The sequence below is a fragment of the Gigantopelta aegis genome, chromosome 8 (assembly GCF_016097555.1).
Source record: "Gigantopelta aegis isolate Gae_Host chromosome 8, Gae_host_genome, whole genome shotgun sequence".
Classification (NCBI taxonomy): domain Eukaryota; kingdom Metazoa; phylum Mollusca; class Gastropoda; order Neomphalida; family Peltospiridae; genus Gigantopelta; species Gigantopelta aegis.
The window spans coordinates 43,952,570-43,975,543 of record NC_054706.1 but is presented as its reverse complement, the minus strand read 5'-3'; the positions used below and the strand labels follow the sequence as shown (position 1 = coordinate 43,975,543).

The following is a 22,974-nucleotide window of genomic DNA, read 5'->3' as shown; positions in this document are numbered from 1 at the left end:
TATTAATATATGTGTCACGCTCCAGCCATGTGTGTTTTAGTTAAAGGCTAGTATTAAATAATATCAGTAACTTAGGATAAGTGGGCTAGACTCATGAAGCAATAACATATTAATATATGTGTCACGCTCCAGCCATGTGTGTTTTAGTTAAAGGCTAGTATTAAATAATATCAGTAACTTAGGATAAGTGGGCTAGACTCATGAAGCAATAACATATTAATACTTGTGTCACGCTCCAGCCATGTGTGTTTTAGTTAAAGGCTAGTATTAAATAATTAATACCGATATTGAGTTTTGACAAGAAGTACTGAAAACAACACGTTTTTTCCAACAAATAATTTTCATGAAAAAATACAATCTTCTAGATAACCAATACTAACTGTATAAAATATTTGTTTTGGATACAATTTGCATGGTGCCAACAGTGCAATAATGGGACTGGTAAAACATTAGCAGTCAACTTTATCAAAGACGATCATTGCATATTTATTTTACATGCATAGAAGATTTGGTAAAAAAACAATGTTTATCATAAATTATTAAATATACAGAGACTTTATAAAGGTTGTACAAGGGATAACAAATACAGATCATAAATTTAGCCACAGAATTCTAAACTGAACAAAAGGGTCAAAAACAATATTCTGCTGTTTAAATATTAAATTCCTGATGTACCAGACACAAAATTATTTCAATATTTATAGCAGTTTTAGTATCTTGTAAACAAACATTTTTTGGGTGTCTTTTGTGTCATTTCTGTTAAAACACCAACAACAAAATGGAGAGAAAAAGTAGACTTAAAATAATTTTAAATCTCATGTATTGAACATATAATGTTGACACGGTTTTTTATTTTTGTTATTGCTAGTTATGATTAATTTAAGACAACACTGTTTTAAGGTGTTAATCCTGACGAGGAATGTATTGTAAACAATTCATGGAGAAGCATAAGCAGGTACTATTTCCTACCTTCATTTTGTTGCCTGCCTGAGTGTATTTCTTGGTGGCCTGGTGGTACTGGCCCTGGTGCATGCACACCTCTCCTATAGCCTCGAGGATCTTCAAGCGCTCCATGGTGTCGTTCTCACCATCCGTCTTGGGCGGGGTCAACTTCTCCGCTAGATCTTCAGTAATATCCACATGCTGGTCCATGCAGATTCTCAGTGCTTCCCAGTACTTAAAAATAACAATATCTCGTTTATTTTTATACATCACAATCCTGTTTTAACTGAAATGGTCTGGGTCTAGGAGGAAAAAAAAAGAAATTATTTAACAAAAGTTAAGCGGAAATAGCATATTAATAATAACTTTATGCTACTTCAAAACTAGGATAATTAAAAACACTACGATTTTGAAAAACTGGTATTTTAATAATAAAAAAAACTATAACAGCCAAAAATACTCTACACTGCCATATAACTAGGATCAGTCCCTTTAAGTTTATGAAAATTAATTAATGTTTATTATTTATACACGGTGAAAATGGCACCACAGGACTCATACATTGTATATCTACCTTCTTGCCAATGGCGAGCAAATCAACGGCTTTGTCGTACTGTTCATTTTCGAGGAAGAAATCAGCACACCGCTGTAACAACTCTGGGTCTGCTCGCTCGTCAAGGTCACCCGATATTAGCTGAAGGGCACCAAACTGTTTCGTCTTGAAAGCAAGATCTAGTGCTTTGGAGAAATTGCCAGCCTGAAAATCAAATTAAATATTGTTTCATAGAGGTTTTATTAACTACATTAGCATTATGAAAGGAGTTCTCCCTCATATAGCCACATCAAAACAGTTGTCAAAGACTAATAGAATCTATCACCGTTGTGAGGTGTAGATAAGGCAATCCGAGGGGACAAAATATTTTTTTTGTGAGGGCAGAGGTTTACTGTGGCCCTTACAAAAACATTTTGTCCCTTGGGTTGGAATTGCCTTACATACACCTCACAACAGTGATTGATTCTTTTTCTTGCCCATTTAATTATAGTAACAAAACATTAATTTTGTAAGCTATGATTTGTTTATTTATTGTAGAACGATTCATAAACATTTCACCTAAAACCTCATTTAATGATACGTGGAAAAATATTGTCCATATTATGAAACGACATAAAAATGTAACAACTTGACAATAAATGTAAAGTTAAAAATATTAATTTGTTTAAATATTTTTAAAACAATGATACAACATAAAATGGCACGTTGGGGAATACCTAATTCAACAGAATTTTGAAAATCATGGGTTATGACATCTGGCTAGACAGACTTATCTAGCACTATGTAAAAGCTGGCTAATTCAGTCGAGTGGGTAACAAAATGTCATATACTATAGCCTTAGATGCCATCAGTAGTAGCATGGATCAGTTTATGTTTACTCATCTCAGATGAGCCTAGTGCTGTCCTCTGGGTTGGTGCCAATGCCAGTCATCAACCCAGTACTTACAAGCCTTAAGTACATGAATTTCACTGCCATTAAGGGTGGGACTTAGCCCAGTGGTAAAGTGGTCTAAGATTGATCCCTGTTGGTGGAAACATTGAGCTATTTCTCGTTCCAGCCAAAGGCTGTGGTATGTGTTATCCTGTCTTTGGGATGGTGTATGTAAAAGACCCCTTGCTACTAATGGAAAAATGTAGCAGGTTCCTTTTCTAAGAATTACCAAATGTTTGACATTCAATAGCTGATGATTAATAAGTCAATGTGCTCTAGTTGTGTTGTTAAACAAAACAAAAAAGAACTAACAAAATTGATTGCATAAAGTAGCCTTGATTAAATTAATGTTAGTACTTTGTAGATATGTCTGTTAAGTGTACCATTATTTACAGGCTGTGTATATGAACATTTTGTATGCCCAAGACAGTGTGATTTGAATAATTTCTTATTCAGTGTATAAAGCTCCGCAAAGTAAGTGCCGTGACTGTTTACAAAACACAACGAATGAGAAGGTATGTTTACCTTGTGGTACAACATGACTGTTTACAAAACACAACGAATGAGAAGGTATGTTCACCTTGTGGTACAACATGACTGCCTTGTCTTGGTAGCGCGGGTGTTCTTCATAGTAGCGCGCGGCCTCCATCATGTCTTCTGGCCGGCCCATCAGAGCCAGGTTAACCAGCTGATCTTCATAGTCATGCTCCTGCAATACAAGAGGTAATTCACATAATTATCGTTTTGTGGCAGCAATCAGTCAGTTAAAGACTAATTTCACACATCGCTACTAATCTTTTGTTTACTTGTCAGGGTATGAATTTAGCAGCATTCTGTTCTTCCGCTGATCCCAGATTTTGTGTCGGAAGCGTAAGATTATGAGAAGGAATCCCAAAATATTTTGATTAAATCATGTTTATGATTCTGCTGGATTTCCAATAACAATCCTGAAATTCAATGCCTGCATACTCCAAACAGTTTTACATATGATAAATACAGGGATGATAATGATAATGGACAAAAATTAGATAAAACTTTGCAGGTTCTTCAATTGTAAGCAAAGAACAAGGACAGGGATATAGTATTTAATGTGGATTTCTGGGTAAATTTGAGCATTTTTATTTCTGTACATATTTCAAGATATATACATACACCTGAACAATATTGTCATTTCACGGTGCTAGTCCAATCTGCCTTGTATGGTTTGACATATTTATCAACAATATGCTCTCTAGTTGGCTTATTTTATTTGGAATGCCAACTTCCCGTGTGCTAGGGTTAACGAAGTATAGCATAAATTTAAATCTGTGAAATCAGGAAAGCTTACCTTCCATCATCCAACACCTCAATTAAAAACATGAATCCTCGTAAAGATGTCATCTAAGTTTTACAGGGTGTTTATTTGGTTTTTTAATATTCTCTCTAACAGTATGCAGTCTGAATAGCTTACCTTACACAATCTGATGGCTCCACCAAATGCTTGTGCCCTAGTAAAGAAGTGAATAGCTTCCTTGATCTGATTCTGATTCTCATACTGCCTGGCCAAGTAGTAGCAAGCTGCCCTGTCACCAGTCTCATTGCAAACCTCAGCTGCCTGCCAAACACACATCAGCATAGTTTGTCATTCAGAATAACAAACAGTCATGTGTAATCTCAGAATATTTATAGTTTATTTAGAAATAATTTAATTTTCTTTGCGTCTATACACTTTACGTCAATCTGATTGGTCCAGAGGTGCTTTTTTTTTTTTTCGTTCATTTAAGAATTGACCGCAATTATTTTTTGGTTCATGCAAGTATGAAAAGAAAAAAAACGATGTGCACACTGTATGACTCCGCGTAGGGGTCCATACAAAAGTGTGCACATCGTTTTTTCGGTTCATACTTGCATGAACCAAAACATAATTGCGGTCAATTCTTAAATATTTTTTAACTAAATTCCTCAAATTCAGTAGGAAAAGTAGGCAGACTTGAAGCAGATCAGAGAGAGCATGCAATTTATAAAGTTATCAAGTCAAAATAGGCATATTTATGTGTAAAATGTTAATTAAAATTTCATTTGTTGCTATTCGTCAAGATTCAAAACATATGTGTCAACTTTTATGATAGTTTACCCTAAAAACTGTATCAAAGGAAAGGAATCCTAGCCTGATGACACCTCAGCACATTTTAAATCGAGGCTTTCGGTGTCGAACATATTATTTTGGTCAAGATACAGTACAGAGCAACACAAACACTCCTGTTGTCACATAGGCTACTCGTACCTATAAAGCAGCAACAAATCTTTTATATGCACTTTCCCCAAGTACAGGTACATAGTACAGCCATTCATGTACCAGTTGTTGGGATGGGGAAAACATTATTCCATTGATGACTATTAATTCTACGACTCATCACACCTCAGGCGATCATTCAACCACTGGGCTACATCCTTCCCCATACTTTATGATGCCTTATTATGGCTTTATATATTATAAAAACATGATTGAACACACATATTTTAAGCACTGTGACCAAGATTAACTGTATACACTTGGCGTACGAGTTACCTTTTCCATGTTGTTACAGAAGCAGTAGACGCGCACCAGAGACATATAGTCCTGGGCCTCCTCGTAGTACTGGAGGGCTGCCTCCATGTCCCCGTTACTCTCCAGGTACTGGGCCCACCACTTGCGCAACGACCTGCAGAGACAAACACAAGTGTCAGTGTAACAACATCACCTCAGAACATTCTAAACCATGGCTGTTTGGCATGTTAACAATTCAATCATTCACTGAACACAAACTATACAGTGCTCAACAAACTGAACGACTGTAGGGGACAGCAACACAGGCATAGGGCAAAATCATAGCAACAAAATCTGCCTTTTAATACTGTTTTGAACATTTAGCAAAGGTTACCAAAGATGTTCTAAAAGAACGAAGTCCCTGCTTGTGTATAGGATCGAGCATCTGCAAGTGAGACAAGCTTGCTGACCCATAATCAATGCAAACATACAAAAGTCAACATTTGAAAACATATTGCTTGCTATAACCGACCAATAAAAATTATCTGAACTTTTAGCCATGATGTATGCTTTGTACTTTTAGTTATGTTTTCAGTAAAAATGTTACATGGCCCATCACTGGAATATTGTATAAGCTGATAATGAGACAATAACATCACATGTCTGCTCCAAACTAGTTAGCCAGTTCTGAGATATCAGTGACTATAGCATCTCTTTGCACTTGCCTCTCATTCATGTTATGGGATGGGAATGTAAGTTTGATATTTTATCTTTTTGCCAGAAACAAATGAATTCGTCTTACTTGTCTTTGCTTTTCTGAACGTACTGCTCCAGCTGAACGGCATCATCCAGCAGCATCCGTGGAACTTCAAACCGGTGAGTCTCAGACTTCTCAAAGCTGAGGAAGAAAATCAAGTTAACTGTTAACGAGTCCGATCTGAACATAGTTTGGAAACAGTACAGAAACATGCATCAACCAGCTAAATCTATACAGAATTAAAGAGTTGTTCAAAACACTGCAGTGCTCCAGTTTGTCTGCATGTCATAGAGTTACTAACATAGCATTACTAACAAACATTACCATCATGTTAATAAAAAAATTAGTAGTGCCTCCTTATGCCTACTATCTTTTCTAGAGTTCTGAGCACACAATTGATATCTGATGTGATATTTATGCAGCTAAGGAATAACATACTGTGGGATAGCGGCTCCTGGGTCTCCACTCTCTTCAAGATGTTTAGCATAGTTATAGTACGTCGTTCGTAGGTGAATTCTGTCATACATCTCAGCTGTCTCCAAAGCCTGCAAAATTAAAGGAAAGAAATGTTTAAGGACACCCTGGCATGCTCTTTAATCAACAATTCTTAGGTGTCAGACATAAGGTTATTGACACACTTTGGTCAACACACAGGATGTTCTGTATGATCAGCAGCAAGGGCTCTTGTACCACAGTGATCCTCTTGGGTCTTGAGAAGTATGGGGTTACTGTGAGATTTTTATCAAACACATGTAAGTTCAACTAAAACCCAGAATTCTAGTTATGTCCACAGAATTTTAATTCAAATTACATTCATTTTCTTACAGACAAAAAGTTCGATAGCGTAAAGTTTAATAAGCTAGTTCTTCTGCACTGGAACAGAAATTAACCACATGGAGTCTGTCAAGGGGAAATCTGTTCTTGTTACTATCAGCACCTCACGCTAGTGGCTCAAGAACAGGGCTACATTAATGGAATAATCTACTTTCAACCTCACCTTGCTCCACTGTCCTCTATCTTGGTAAAACTGATTCAGCAGATCATAATAAAATACTTTTAACCCCACTGTCCTCTATCTTGGTAAAACTGATTCAGCGCATCATAATAAACTACTTTCAACACCACCTTGCTCCACTATCCTCTATCTTGGTAAAACTGATTCAGCACATCATAATAAACTACTTTCAACCCCACCTTGCTCCACTGTCCTCTATCTTGGTAAAACTGATTCAGCACATCATAATAAACTACTTTCAACCTCACCTTGCTCCACTGTCAACTGATTCAGCACATTATAATAAACTACTTTCAACCCCACTGTCCTCTATCTTGGTAAAACTGATTCAGCAGATCATAATAAACTACTTTCAACCCCACCTTGCTCCACTGTCCTCTATCTTGGTAAAACAGATTCAGCAGATCATAATAAACTACTTTTAACCCCACCTTGCTCCACTGTCCTCTATCTTGGTAAAACTGATTCAACAGATCATAATAAACTACTTTCAAAATCCATCCTTGCTCCACTGTCCTCTATCTTGGTAAAACTGATTCAGCGCATCATAATAAACTACTTTCAACACCACCTTGCTCCACTATCCTCTATCTTGGTAAAACTGATTCAGCACATCATAATAAACTACTTTCAACCCCACCTTGCTCCACTGTCCTCTATCTTGGTAAAACTGATTCAGCACATCATAATAAACTACTTTCAACCTCACCTTGCTCCACTGTCAACTGATTCAGCACATTATAATAAACTACTTTCAACCCCACTGTCCTCTATCTTGGTAAAACTGATTCAGCAGATCATAATAAACTACTTTCAACCCCACCTTGCTCCACTGTCCTCTATCTTGGTAAAACTGATTCAGCACATCATAATAAACTACTTTTAACCCCACCTTGCTCCACTGTCCTCTATCTTGGTAAAACTGATTCAACAGATCATAATAAACTACTTTTAACCCCACTGTCCTCTATCTTGGTAAAACTGATTCAGCACATCATAATAAACTACTTTCAACCCCACCTTGCTCCACTGTCCTCTATCTTGGTAAAACTGATTCAGCAGATCATAATAAACTACTTTCAATCTCACCTTGCTCCACTGTCCTTTATCTTGGTAAAACGGATTCAACAGATCATAATAAACTACTTTTAACCCCACTGTCCTCTATCTTGGTAAAACTGATTCAGCAGATCATAATAAACTACTTTCAACCCCACCTTGCTCCACTGTCCTCTATCTTGGTAAAACTGATTCAGCACATCATAATAAACTACTTTTAACCCCACCTTGCTCCACTGTCCTCTATCTTGGTAAAACTGATTCAACAGATCATAATAAACTACTTTTAACCCCACTGTCCTCTATCTTGGTAAAACTGATTCAGCACATCATAATAAACTACTTTCAAAATCCATCCTTGCTCCACTGTCCTCTATCTTGGTAAAACTGATTCAGCAGATCATAATAAACTACTTTCAATCTCACCTTGCTCCACTGTCCTTTATCTTGGTAAAACGGATTCAACAGATCATAATAAACTACTTTTAACCCCACTGTCCTCTATCTTGGTAAAACTGATTCAGCAGATCATAATAAACTACTTTCAACCTCACCTTGCTCCACTGTCCTCTATCTTGGTAAAACTGATTCAGCAGATCATAGCGCTTACAGTTCCTAAGTAGTCTCTCTGCATCCTCCTGTAAAATAATTTATTTATTTTTAAACTGACCATGTAAAAACTAAACAAATGAATGTACTGTATGAAACTTAAATTAGGCAACACAGTAAATATTTATGTTACATAAATGGTGTACATTTTGGCAGTGACTAAACACAGCTAAATATAGTAAATGATTATCATTGATCAAACAGATGGATATAACATCTTTTTTAAAAAGAAGAAAACTCCAGATGTTATTGTTAAGTCAACTTACAAAAAGTTCCAGTTGAATGGCTAGGACAGCCACTTTTGCATCCAGTTCTGGTTCTTTGGTTGCTTCCCTCAATGCCTTAGCCCCTCGAGCATGTCCCATATTGCCCAGACACACACTGGCCACGTCAAGACGGCGACTTTTCACACACATCTTAGCCATGTTCTCCCACACAGACTCGCTGCAGATAAACCACTCAGTGAAAACAAACTCATTTCATTACTTTAAGGAGCAGGATTTTGATAAGTGACAAAACAGTAAACATGTATGTGATGGGTCATATGATCAATCTTTCATTAAACCCATCTTTTCTATGCATACTTACCAATACAGCATTCAATAATTAAAAAAAAAAAATCATAATAATCATAAATATAATCAATGAAGAGAACTGATAATTATAAAATTTCATGAACATTTAACTTGACCTCTCACTAAGAGTGGTTTACAGGCTGGTAGGTACTGGGTTCGGATCCAAGTCGAGGCATGGGATTTTTAATCCAGATATCGACTCCAAACCCTGAGTGAGTGCTCCGCAAGGCTCAATGTGTAGGTGTAAACCACTTGCACCAACCAGTGATCCATAACTGGTTCAACAAAGGCCATGGTTTGTGCTATCCTGCCTGTGGGAAGCACAAATAAAAGATTCTTGCTGCTAATCGGAAGAGTAGCCCATATAGTGGCGACAGCGGGTTTCCTTTCAAAATCTGTGTGGTCCTTAACCATAGGTCTGACGCCATATAACCGTAAATAAAATGTGTTGAGTGCGTCGTTAAATAAAACATTTTTTTCTTTCTCACTAAGTGCATCTCATCTCCTACCCCACTTTCATATGGACTGATCCTACATCCTAACAGCTTATCAAATGGCTATATTCTTTAATTCTGTCAAGTATACCAGTTTCCAAGGCATATGTTGATATTAAAACCAAATTTTAAAAATTACTGTAGGATTTTCTCTTAACTATATATCATGCATTTAGCTGAAGTTAATAGCAGAATAAAATGCAATAAACATCTTGTATTTATCTATGAAACTAACTGTAAGGTAATCTTAAAGCCGCACACCCTAGTTCCATCCAGCGAAAATAAATTATAATTTGGTTAATCTACAAACCTGTAACACACTTAGATCACGTTTTTATCAAATGGAGTGAAAAAGCAGGTTTTATATCAACAAATACCATGGGAATCCCCATGTCCCAATTGCTTGAAATAATTTTGAAAGTTAGTATTCTGATGTCACCGGTAGATGTCGCTCGAAGATCAAAAATGCCTACGTCACGACAAATTTCACAGAGTGCGCACAGACTTGGGGTGCATTATTTTCACCTCTCCTGGACAAACTGTTCTGTCCTGGTTGTATCCCCTCTCCAGATATCGTAAGACTTAGCAAAATTATTGGTTTTAAGGGTTTGTAACGTTTTGTATTGAGACACTTACTTGTCTGAACTTTATTGTTACTGAAAATGTTCACGAACTGTGAAGAAAAATCTCACAAATGAACAACAACAAATCGGATGTTGATTGCGCGAACCGTGCACGAGAAAACAAACCGAACCAAAATGATAACGGTCACGTGATATACCAACGTCTGTGACATTGAAATGGAAATATCCCGTCTAAAAATAGATTAGACCTTGTCTGCTCAACGTTTTTTTCTCAAACATTCTTGCATTTTTAAGAAATAAGAAAAATGCATTTTGTGGTATTACAAAAACCAGGATTACCAGGATTACCAAAAAACACTTCAGGTGAATGGAAATGTATATAGTCTAAATAATAAACGGTAAGTAAAGTGCAATTTTATTTGTGAAAAAATGGGTTTAATAGCGAAAAACAACGCCGTAATGGTTAACAACTAGCCGTAACTAGGGTGTGTCCCTTTAAGAGTCACTAAATTCATCATTACTTGTGGACTGGCACAAACACTAAAAACAAGACATACAGAATTCTAGAAAAGCTAGTCCTAAAAGTACCTCTTGATAAGTTTGATGGACTTAAATGCTTCATCCATGTTTCCAATAGTGAGATAGTAGCTGAAGTTCATCATGGCATCTCTTGTCACCTTGTCACTGTTTTCCAGCCCGACAAAGTCACGCATCACTTTGCGAGCCACGAGTTTAGGATATACGGCTGTACCAGTCTCCGAGTTGAGAACATGGTCATGCTGCACTGAGGTTCCGTCATCAGCCATCAAATTTTCAGGCTGAAACAAATTTAATAAGACATCTAACTCTTCTATTTGGAAACAAAATAATTTAAAATTGAATACCATCAATCAGAGCAACTAATAAAAATGTATGTTGTACATGGTTTAAATTTTACCACAGCACAGACTGCATGTACCATGGATGCTCTCTTTACCTGCCATTGCACCTCTCATTAAGCAAGAGTTAACACACACTAGAAAAATTCATTGGTAATTCAATGATAAAAAAACATCTATATCGTGCTAAAACACAAAGGCCAGGTTTTTTTACCAAACCAGCTTTATGCAAATTAAGTTGCCTTTGTGATTATCTTGTATAGGAAATGCTTGCCTTGGTGTTCTTCAATAAAAACTCCTGGCTCCTATTAATAGTTCAAATACTAAACAGTTGATTTATTGATAGTACCTTTATTAAAAAATTTAATGTACATTTTAGGGTTCTAACTGGATCCTGACTGGATTACAGCAAATGCAGATTTTCATAAACAAAGGTTTCACATGAAGATGTAAAGATGAATAATAAACCATAGAAGCCATACGAAAAAAAAAAAAAAAAAAATATAGATATAGATAGATATAGATATATATATATATATATATACAGTAAAGTACTTTTAGACAACAAACTACTGGTTAGAATGAACTGATTGTAAAGTCCCATTTCCCCCCCTATATAGTATTAATAAATTTGAATGTATAGAACGAACTATGTATAGCGAATTAACTGTTAAAACGAACCAAGTTTTTGATCAAAATTGTGAATTTCAGTGTAAATTAGTGCATACACAGCAAACCGATCATAATTTTTTTTTATCGTATTTGTATCTTATCAATCGTATTAACAGCAATGCATCAAAAACAACTATACTGATAAGATCAGTCAGATAACGTCTGTGTGTATTTACGTAGTCGAATGGCATATATTACGGGAGTAATGTATTGAACAATTAACGGTATGTTCTCACTTCACTGCTATTGTTCGCTTGTTTAAGTCCCTGTCACTTCCTTGACATTTTACCGGTATCCAACACATGCAACACTGCAACACTGACACACTGACACATGCATCTTATCAATCAGTAGCATTAACGGTAAAGCTTCCAAAACAACTGCAGTGATAAGTCCAATCAGATAACGTCCACTTGTCTTTACATAGTAGACTGGTATCAATTAAGGGATTAATGTCTTGAGCAATTAACCATCTGTTCTCACTTCCCTGCTATTGTGTGCTTGTTTAAAGGAATGCTTAAGCAAGGCTTTTGGTCTGATATGCATATTCAACAATCTATAATGCACATTGTTACTTAATATCAACAAGTATATTATTATATTTAATTAATAAAACGGTTAAATGTGACAGCTATTATACAGTCAAATCCACTTAATTGGATGTCGGATTATTGTATATTTCGGATATTTGAATATGTTTGTCCTGCACGGAACCATTTGCCATTATGACAATACAAAATCAACGGTTAATTGGATGTGTTTTTTAACGTGTTTTCGGATACTTGAATATAAAATTATCCTTGCCGAATGGCAATTGCATGTAAAACATAGGAAAGTTTTTGTTACTTGATGTATTTTTGTAAAATTTATGATCGTACGTAATACCATACTATTGTACATGCAGAAATGAATACTTTTAATTTTATTTAATTTCATTGTTAAAAAAATTAAAGACTTACAACAAACTTGTTTTCTTGTTTCTTAAATTATTTCGGATGACTCGTTATTAATCAATACATTTCCTAATTACATCGTAATTAATCCATGAACTCTGAGATTCATCTCAAATGTGACCCAATGGCCAAGACAATGCAGGATAATCAAGGATTAAAGTCGGTCATTCCCACCTTGTTGGCGGCCACGTGCGTTTCGTAAGCAGGCATCCCTTAATCTCATGTCAGCCACTTTTGAAGCAGTGTATGTTTAATCCATAAATAAACACTTGTCAGATATTTTTCTCGATGAATTGTCGGCGACAGTAACAAACAAAAGCCACTGGCTACTAGTGTTATTTTTAGTGGGATCTTTTGATCACGTGATTTTTCCTCTGCAGCTCACAATGTGAGGCCCTATTTGGGGTGACCGATTATGGTGATTACTGTTTAAATCGTTAAATGCCGACAAAAGGTAAGTGGTAGAAGATTTTCTTAGCAAGTTGGATTAATCATCTTTTGGCTATAAATATTGACAAGAACTTTTTTTTCTCACAATGTCAACATGGCAAATAAACGGAAACGAAACGATTTATCTTTGGCTCAGAAATACGACGCGGTGCAATTGCTAATTAAAAAAACTCCACAGGCAGAGGTTGCAAAGAAACTTGGATGTTCACAACCACAAGTTTCACGGATATCCAACATGCGTGACGAGATATGTGCCCAGTATCTCACCAATGCTAACTCAGAACGAAAAAGACAGAGAACGGGAAAAGCATTCAATGTGGAGAAGGCCTTATCAGAATGGTTTTCCGTCGCCAGACAAAAAGACATTCCATTATCGGGCCCAATATTAGCTGCAAAAGCGAAAGATCTGGCAGAGAAGATGAATATAGACGATTTCAATCCAACAAGCGGATGGCTCTCCTGGTGGAAAGAAAGGAACACAATTGTTTACAAGAAACTTCACGGCGAGAAAAAGGATGCGGATGTCGCATCTGCTGACAACTGGTCGAAGACGGTCCTTCCCGAAATTCTACAGAAGTACAAGGCGGAGGATATCTACAACGCTGACGAGACGGGACTGTATTACAGAGCGCTACCTGATGGAACGCTGGCAGCCAAGAAAGACCAGGTTAGTGGTAGCAAAAAGGCGATGGACAGAGTAACTGTCCTTGTAGCCTGCAACATGACAGGGATGGACAAACGAAAACTTCTTGTAATCGGTAAAAGTAAAGATCCCAGGTGTTTCCGAGGTAAAAAGGGCCTTCCAGTGACATATAGAAACAGCAAAAATGCGTGGATGACGGGTAAATTATTTACCGAATGGCTGCAAGATTTCAACAAGGACATGAAGTTGCAAGGGAGAAAAGTGGTCTTGTTAGTGGACAACTGCACTACGCATCCTCCAACTGATAAGTTGGAAAACGTGAACATGATGTTTCTGCCTCCCAAAACGACGTCACTCATTCAACCTTGCGACCAGGGAATTATCCGGAATTTGAAAGGTCATTATCGATCTCAAGTGGTGAATAAAATAATTGAAGACATCGATGAAACGGCAGACATTACAGCAAATGAGCTTGCAAAGAAACTCAACTTGTTGGACGCTATCCATATGTTAACAAAAGCTTGGAGAAATGTGAAACCCGTCACAGTGGTAAACTGTTTTAAGAAAGGTGGGTTTTCCATGGATGACAGAGTAGAAACAGAAGAAGCCGAACCATTACCATCCACTGGCATGACAAACGATGAGTTCAACACCTTTGTCAACCATGACGATAAGCTGGAATGCCACAGTTTACCAACTGATGAAGAGATCTGTTCGGCAATAGTACCGCCACCAACTCCAACCCCCGACGTATCTGATGACAGTGAAGATGATGACGACGACTATATCATCCCAGTAATGGCAAGCGAAGTAAGATCCCATTTTCAATGAATCCGTCGGTACTTTGAAGAAAACAGCTGCGACGACTTCAGTCTTTTGTACAACTTAGAAGATCAGTTTGACAAGGTAGCAGCCACAAACCAACGGCAACGAAAGATCACTGAATTCATAAACTGGATCCCATGATTGAATTGAACTTAATGACTGATATAGTGTTGCTATTAATTTGTGTTTGGTTTTATTTAATTATTTTGAAGAATAGCTCAATGACAATTTGATATATTGTTGCTATTAAATTGTGTTTTGTTGCCCTACGGCCTACAGTATGTTTTCATTTATTAATTTTGTTGTAAATTGCTGTATTTGAATGACATACCATCATTTCTTAAATTACATAAATAAATAAATACATGTATGTTACTACTTGTTTCAAATTGGATATGTGTTTGTTTTTGTGTTTTTCCTTCTGTTACATTGAATAACGGCCTTTCACTTATTTGACTTTGGCCAGTCTAGTTTACCTGTCAAATCAGTGTTACAAATGCACACAGATAATAGTCAAATAGACGTCCTGGTAAAATACAGAACATGGAAATGACTACTTATTCAAGATTATATTGGGTGGTGGGGGTGGGGTCTTGTTGCATTTGATTTACAAATGTACAAAGAAGTTAATAACGGCCGTTTAATTATCAAGAAGTTAATAACGGCCTTTTAATTATTTGACTGTGGCCAGTCTAATTGAGCTTCCGGTGGTTTTATCTGGGTCATTAGATGTTTAGTCATATTCTACTTTTAGGCGTACAAACGGCATTAACTGTTGCCTCTTGTATTTATCAAGTTTATAGACAAACTTGATAATGATAACAGAGTCACAATATGGAACTTGAAATCGGTATTTTATTAACACAAAATACTTACCGGTTTCTGATGAAAATTCCACATGTCATGAGGCCCAAATTGGGAGAATCGTAATTAGGGTTTGCATAAATCAACAAGAGGTCTTAATTGGGTATATCGTATGTCGAAATTGTACCTTCGGTTTATTGAATATGTCGCTTATTTGAATATATTTTTGTTGCATGAGGCACATCCAAATAAGCGGATTTGACTGTACATAGAGGTTATTACCAGAGTGTTTTTCAGTATCGTCAATATCATATATTAGGAATAAAAATTGTATTATGTGAGCCTCTGGCGAGCATAATACATTATTTTTATTCTTAATTTATGATATTGACGATACCGAAACACACGAGGGTAATAATCTCTTTATTATATAATCTCAAGCTTAATATGTGTTTTTGTAAACTGTACACGCAACTTTAATTCCAGTCCCCCATTACTAGATATTCAAATGACGTAAGAATATGTGGCGCTGTATCATTTTGAATGGATATGACGTCAAACTCGAATGACGTCAAACTCGAATGACGTCACTTTGGATGTCCTTACATCAAAATAAACTAGTGCGTAATGTTTTTTATTTTCTGAATGCTGGACAGCTTTAAGTGTAAAATTACTATTGAAATGTTTTTATTTGATGACTATGAATGCATACGTCAATTATGGAGTGTCACCCTAATACATTTGCTTAAATTTCAATAAACCTAGTGCCGTGACCTCAATTAATTTATCAAATTCTTAAAATGTGATCTGAAAAATATCACATACTTTGATTGCACTGAAAATGTAAGATATTATATGATAAATATATATATATATATACACACAAACACACCTTTTTAACAAAGTAATGGTAGGGAACTTGCACTCCAAGCAGAGAATTATACTGTTCAGGTATCGCAAAGCTGTCCTGAATAAGAACACCATTCTCAGGTGTGCAGAACAGTGACACAATCATCGTTTCAACCTGGAAACATATAAAACAAACATTAAAGCTGTTTAAAACAAATACACATTTAAAGCCACGAAGACACTTAATGTACAAACCATTTAATACAACAGACCTTGCTTATAAAACAAACATTAAAGCTGTTTAAAACAAATACACATTTAAAGCCATGAAGACACTTAATGTACAAGCCATTTAATACAACAGACCTTGCTTATAAAACAAACATTAAAGCTGTGTAAAATAAATACACATTTAAAGCCATGAAGACACTTAATGTACAAACCATTTAATTCAACAGACCTTGCTTATAAAACAAACATTAAAGCTGTTTAAAACAAATACACATTTAAAGCCATGAAGACACTTAATGTACAAACCATTTAATACAAAAGACCTTGCTTATAAAACAAACATTAAAGCTGTTTAAAACAAATACACATTTAAAGCCATGAAGACACTTAATGTACAAACCATTTAATACAACAGACCTTGCTTATTAAGGTGCGCGGGTACGATCACGCTCGTACAGCCCATGTAATTTCAATCTAACGTGTGCAAAAACAGTGCAAGTTACACTCAACAAACGGCGCACGTAAAATAGATGGGTATATTTATTTCCACTGTTTACAAAAATCAACAGTTTTCATAGCTCATTTAGCTGATAGGAAGGTCCTTTTATTAAAACAATAAAATTAAAAACATGGCAGTGGCTTCCATGCAGTCGTTAAACTGGTATTTCTCTTTGTGTTGACTAAATCAGGAAATACTTGTTTAATAGACAATTTTACACTGCCTATTTTCATAAGGCATTTCATAATATTTTTACTTCAATAATAACTTAATTTTCTAGCATAATAAACTTATATACTTATATTATTAACAATTCACATTAGTTGTCAATTTAAGAGTGTTTTTATTTAATTGTTAAATAAAAAAATGGGGTGAATGATTACAACATAAGTTGTGTTTGATATACTGTGCAAGGTTACAGGTATAGTGGTTATCCCAAACTCAATTAAATTCCCGGAAAAATGTAACTGTATGAAACATAACACTGTTTTTCGCAAACTGACATCTCATATCCTCATGTAAAAAAAACCCTTGAATTCCATTAAATTCTGCAAAATGCAGTGCAACTGCATAAAGAATCCGTGTGTATCATTCTTGAGTAAAAGGGTATATCTTACAAAAAGAGATCTTTTAAAATAATATTTGCGATGAAAAGCTCATTTAAAGCACTGACCGGTTCCTCTTCCATTGGTTTGGTCAGCGATGGCTTTCTCTTGAGATCCTTCTCTTCCTTCACAGTAAGAATGTTCGCCTCACACACCAGCAGCTTCGGCTCGCTCGGATCCCACAAGTGGGTGAGGGGGCGTCGCCCAGCAATGTCTTTGGCAGCCTGGTTTTTACCTCTGAAACACAAAACGCCTGCGATGTAGTAACGAGCAATAGCAGTATTGTCACATAGACATCAAAAGTAGTCAGGGGGGGGGGATGGATGGATGGAACTACCCACCGTAATTCTGAAGATTCTACATTATCCTCTCCACCAGTTGAAAGATAAATTAACATATAACAGTTGTTGATATCTTCCAATGCCATTCTCTAACTCATTTTTTCCCCATCTCAACCAGTGCCCCATGTCTGGTATATCATAGGTCATGGTATGTGCTGTCCTGTCAGTGGGAAAGTGCATATAAAACACCCCTTGCTTCTAATGGAACAAAGTAGTGGGTTACCGCTGAGATCCAATAGCCGATGATTAGTAAATCAATGTGCTAGTGGTGTTGTTAATTAAAACAAATTTTAACTTTCTCTTGCGATGCCTACATGTTAAGGTACTAATGTATCAGTAAAACAGGACACACGAACCTTTCAGCATCATTGGTATCAGCATCACTCTCCTCCGTTTTGCCATCAGGTGGGGGGTAATCATCCTGTTCCCCACGGCCAGTCTCAAAGTTGAAGTACTGGATAGAGTCGTTCTCAACATCCCACAAATACAGCTTGTTATCAGGCACACCATTATTCTGTCAACAGCAAAGCAACAGGTAAAGACATGTTCTTGGACAATAGGTCATTTTTCTTTCTGTAACTCATTATCCATAGAATATATTAAAAGAATTACAAGTAGATTCAAGCATCAAAGAAGTGGGCAATTCCTACCCATTAAAAACATAAACATATGAAAGGAGGCAATTCCTATCCTGTATACGTATTTCTAGTAGATAAAAAATATGTTACTGCATCACTCACCTGGACCTTCATCTGGAATAGCTTTAATACGAAATGGTCCGAGTCAACCAGTACACCATTTTTAAAGTAAGCATTTAGTAACATAGTACATATTGGTCTTATGTCCTAATAAAACTAAAAACAATTTCCTGGTCATGCAAACATGGAGAAAGATTTCCTATCCAAGTAGGCATACAAGAAGAAGGCATCACTGTTGGTATCTGACCATTTCAGAAACCATTTGAAAATGTCCTTGTCTCTAAGAAAAAAATCTCACCTTTCTGGTTAGGATACTGACTCTGTTTCCTGCAGCATTACACCGTATTGAGATCACTCCTCCAAAATCATGAACAAAATCAGCCAAGTCTTTTGGGTTACAGTGCATTTTTGCCTCCCTAAACAAAAATACCAATATTCAAAAATGTATCATCATTATCAAATCCTCCTTATATTAAAATGACTCACCAGTGTGTTGGTAATAACAGGCATTTGTTTTTTCTTTATCTTTAACATTATAATGAACAAGTAAAAAACAAACCATATATATATACTTCTGGGACAAAATGGCAATTTGAGGGGGGGGGGGGGGTATTATATATTTAAAACCGAAGCACATTTTGGTGAAAACACAAATGTAGATGGAAAGATTTTAAGAATCATCAGGTTATAACCATTAATTTCTTTAATAAAACTGACCTGAAAAAGTACAACAATTTAGAATCTAAGAATTTTTTTTTACCTTCGTACAAGGTCGTAGACTTTAAGGATGCCGTGTTCAGTGGCAATGACAAGGTAATTCCCACACACATCTATTGAAACGGGATCTCCTTCCAGATCAGTGAAAACGAGATGCTGTTTTACAGTGCCCTGTCAAAAACATATATTACTGTGTTAGTATTGTATCTCATTATCTTACAAACACAATTAGATAGCTTTGATTTAATTCCAATCTATTTCGTTGTTTTATTTTTAAAATTAAATTATAAATAAAACTAAAAAGATTTTCTTTCATTGACATTTATTTTAGCATTGTGATATTTAAAACATTCGACTATTATTATTTTAAATTTAACTACTTCACGAAAAAATTTCAGAAATTAATTTAATATTCAGAAAGCATTTACTTTTTTAAACATTTCCTCAGAAATATTATAACAACAGAACCTTATTATTCACATCAAGACTTCTTGTGTGGAAATTAAATTTCCAGGTGAATCTGCGTCTTTGACCAGCAGAACAGATATTGCATGATAACTCAACTATGGCTCCCTAAAGGAAATGCCAGATGAAAAAGCCCAGTGTATACCCCATGCTTTACAGACAACACATTGAAGAACTATAAGTATAAATGTTGTCTGGTGTTTAATCCTAACAGCACAGAAACAAATCAATACCTGGAACGTCCTCACTTGCACTTTGTTTTGTTCTATAGAGTAGACATTCTGTTCATACAGACAGATCATCATGGAGTCGGTGGTGAAAGAACCTGAAACAGATCATATTTTTACTTGAAGATCATTCTCACAGTGTGTGCATGTGATTTTTATTACTGATAAATTACAAATGCAGCTATGAACTTTCCAGAATGACAAAGTCTGTGTGATTCTGAATTATGAAGATGAGCAAGATAGGCTTTATCATTTATGGAATGATTCAAATCTACCAAATTGAGATTATGTAGGCAATTTAAAACAATTTTATATCTGAATTTCACACCCAAATAATGACTTTTGTTTCAATTAACAGAACATATGTATTCATTTGGTATAAAATCTCTGAAAATGAAACACATCTTTTGTTGTCTTGTCTTTTATATGATCTTAGCAAGGAACATTTTGTTTAGAATTAATCACAATTAACTTCAAACTTTTCAGTTACTTCTACTTAATTCTTATAAAGTAGTTATATAGTCTATTTTAAACTGATTGACAACTGTTATTAACTGGTTTGCTGCTACGTTATCTGTGGTATATCACTGTATAAACTGTGTAACTATATATAAATGCATTGAAAAATGGTACTTATTTAAGACAATAAAACAATATGACTCACATGACTGTTTTTTGTGTCTTTATTTTGTTTTCTTTAATTTTTTGACTAAATGTTTTGTTGAGCTTTTTTGTCGCCATATTTATTCGATTCTGAAACTAAATTGTCTAGAAATGTGTTACCTAAAACAAGTAACACGTAATCCTCGGGGTTTGTAACGTCCTCTGGTATATTACATGGTCCTGTGTTTTTAAAAAATGGTGGAACACCTGTTTTATTTAGATCAAAGTTATCGCCGGCCAAATCGGTCCCACTCTTCCCAGTTTTCTTCATCAATATTACTGACTAATTCATTGTCAAAGTCAATACTGTCAATACTTTCAATGTCTGATTCCTTAAATCCATGTCACATGTTGTTATCAGGAAATACAACCATTATAGGTCACTGAAACGCCTCTAGAGGGTTTAACCAATCATAAACTGCGTCTCATCAACGCTTTGTCATAACCTAACTGTCTTCTCATTATATCTCTTATAAATAATCCAATGAAAAAATGTTTTACAAAGTACAGTAGGAAAGCCATAATCGTGGCTCTTCGCAGTATCGACGGAATCCACGATCATGGCTCTCAGCAGTGAACCAGTTAATGAGAATTATAAAAACAAAATGTTCCCTACTTAGATGCAATTTAATTGTTCACAAGGTTTCTTTACATGCACATCTTCTACAGTATAACTAGTTTTATTAGAACGAAGTGAGAAAATGGTTTTATGTAAAATACTGTTCAATTTCATGTTCATAGTCATGTGACATTAATACTTACCTACTGCTTTTATGATTAACTTGTCTGATGAATATTCATAGATGATAACACGTTTGCCATTCCAAATAGCCAGGGCATCCTGTACAAAACAATACAGGATTACTTCAAACCTCAGCAGTTAGAACCAGATTTCTCAACTATATCAAATATTTATGAAGGAAAAGAAAGGAATGTTTCGTGTCCCAACATCCCAGTGGTATCATCCCATTTGGTTGAAAAAAAATAGAGTAAGGACCTAAGATGACAACCTGTCATTACCTATAATTAGTTAATGAACTCATGGCTAGTCAGGTAAAAGGGCCCTGGGTGAAGCATGTTTTGGAGAAGAGTTCGCTTGGGTTGAAGTGAATACGCTTCTCACCTTGGGTATAATCTCAGAAATACTCTCTGACCAGTTCTTTGATGTAATTTTTAAAATATACCCATGCAGTTGGACATTTAATTAAACTTGGATAAACACAAGTTATAAATAGTTATTCTACCATAATTTTATTTTACTTTTAAATGCTAAATGTTAAATGTGTTTTTATGTCCAGACTATATTTTACTTGTAAGTTGTATATCTTAAAGTGATTTCTGTATTTCTTGTAGTCTTATAACAGATTATTTTACGTGGGTTTGTTTACTGCCATGTGACACTTTTTAATAAACAATGAAATGCGGACAAGTCCAAGTTTTCCATATTTCCAGGTAAAAGGCAGGTAATTAGTGAATCACTCATTGGAGAAAACTTGGTGTTTTCTCTTTTATAGATACATCACCTGTCCTCATAACTAGTGCATATTCCCTACGATTAGTAGACTGGTTCGAACATCCCAACAGCCAATGGGATGGCTTAGATTCTTCCACTGTGTACCCCTTCCTGTTCCGGTCACGTGACTATAACTTCTTTCTTTTCCCTGAGCGAATCGCACAGAGAACTGGAAGTGGGGAGGAAGGGTGGGAATTATCCCATGAGGACAGGTGATGTATCTATAAAAGAGAAAACACCTCAAGTTTTCTCCATTTCTTTTCAACATCACCTGTCCTCATAACTAGTGCAGCATTCAACAGATGGTGGCGGGTTCCGTACTCCGAAGATGCACAAGTCTTCTCCCCATGGACCGGTAGGAAACTGACAGTGGAAGAAAAAAAAGCCAACCAAAATTAGCCCATCCTCCAAGCGATGCATAACAACCAATATCCATGCTGTTAGTATTGACAGTGGGAAAGGTGGCATCCGTCAGTGGTGTGGATGAACGAAGTCGTGAATTACGGAAAGGGTCAGAATTTCGTTCTCCAACAAGAAAGTTCTGAATGGTGGGTAAGCGTCACCACCGCAGATGCAGGTGTTAGGTAACCAACCAACCAATAATTGTATACCAAACGGAAACAAATATGGTGGAAGCATCCATCAGAACATTAAACCAACAAAACCCCGATTTTTTCTTACTAGTAAAACGGTGGAGAAGTTAGTTCAATTAATAGGAAAACAGGTCGTTAGTGTGCTGTGCATTGACTAACTAGTGTTATCCATACAAAAAGTTCCGACACTAACCAGTGCAAAACTTCAGAAAGGTGTGCAAAAACAATTTGTCAAATGAAGTCCTCACTTGTCGATTCAATGGACATCTTGGGGTACAGTCCTGAATCCGACATCAACGACAACGAGGACAACCAGAGTTAAC

General features: G+C 35.9%; 1 protein-coding gene across 1 annotated transcript in view; it reads right to left on the bottom strand.

The window, feature by feature from the left end:
- Window positions 1-22,974, bottom strand: part of LOC121378369 (intraflagellar transport protein 140 homolog) — a 51,602-nt gene that overhangs the window by 9,367 nt on the left and 19,261 nt on the right. The window contains exons 12-28 of the mRNA XM_041506508.1: window positions 21,308-21,386; window positions 19,889-19,980; window positions 19,234-19,361; window positions 18,772-18,889; window positions 18,132-18,289; window positions 17,503-17,671; window positions 16,143-16,274; window positions 10,614-10,843; window positions 8,639-8,816; window positions 8,318-8,401; window positions 6,128-6,234; window positions 5,735-5,830; window positions 4,975-5,107; window positions 3,877-4,020; window positions 3,007-3,135; window positions 1,517-1,699; window positions 970-1,176 (exon numbers count right to left, since the gene is read on the bottom strand). Of these exons, the coding sequence (XP_041362442.1) occupies window positions 970-1,176; window positions 1,517-1,699; window positions 3,007-3,135; window positions 3,877-4,020; window positions 4,975-5,107; window positions 5,735-5,830; window positions 6,128-6,234; window positions 8,318-8,401; window positions 8,639-8,816; window positions 10,614-10,843; window positions 16,143-16,274; window positions 17,503-17,671; window positions 18,132-18,289; window positions 18,772-18,889; window positions 19,234-19,361; window positions 19,889-19,980; window positions 21,308-21,386 (2,367 nt within the window). The remainder of the gene's footprint in view (window positions 1-969; window positions 1,177-1,516; window positions 1,700-3,006; window positions 3,136-3,876; window positions 4,021-4,974; window positions 5,108-5,734; window positions 5,831-6,127; window positions 6,235-8,317; window positions 8,402-8,638; window positions 8,817-10,613; window positions 10,844-16,142; window positions 16,275-17,502; window positions 17,672-18,131; window positions 18,290-18,771; window positions 18,890-19,233; window positions 19,362-19,888; window positions 19,981-21,307; window positions 21,387-22,974) is intronic.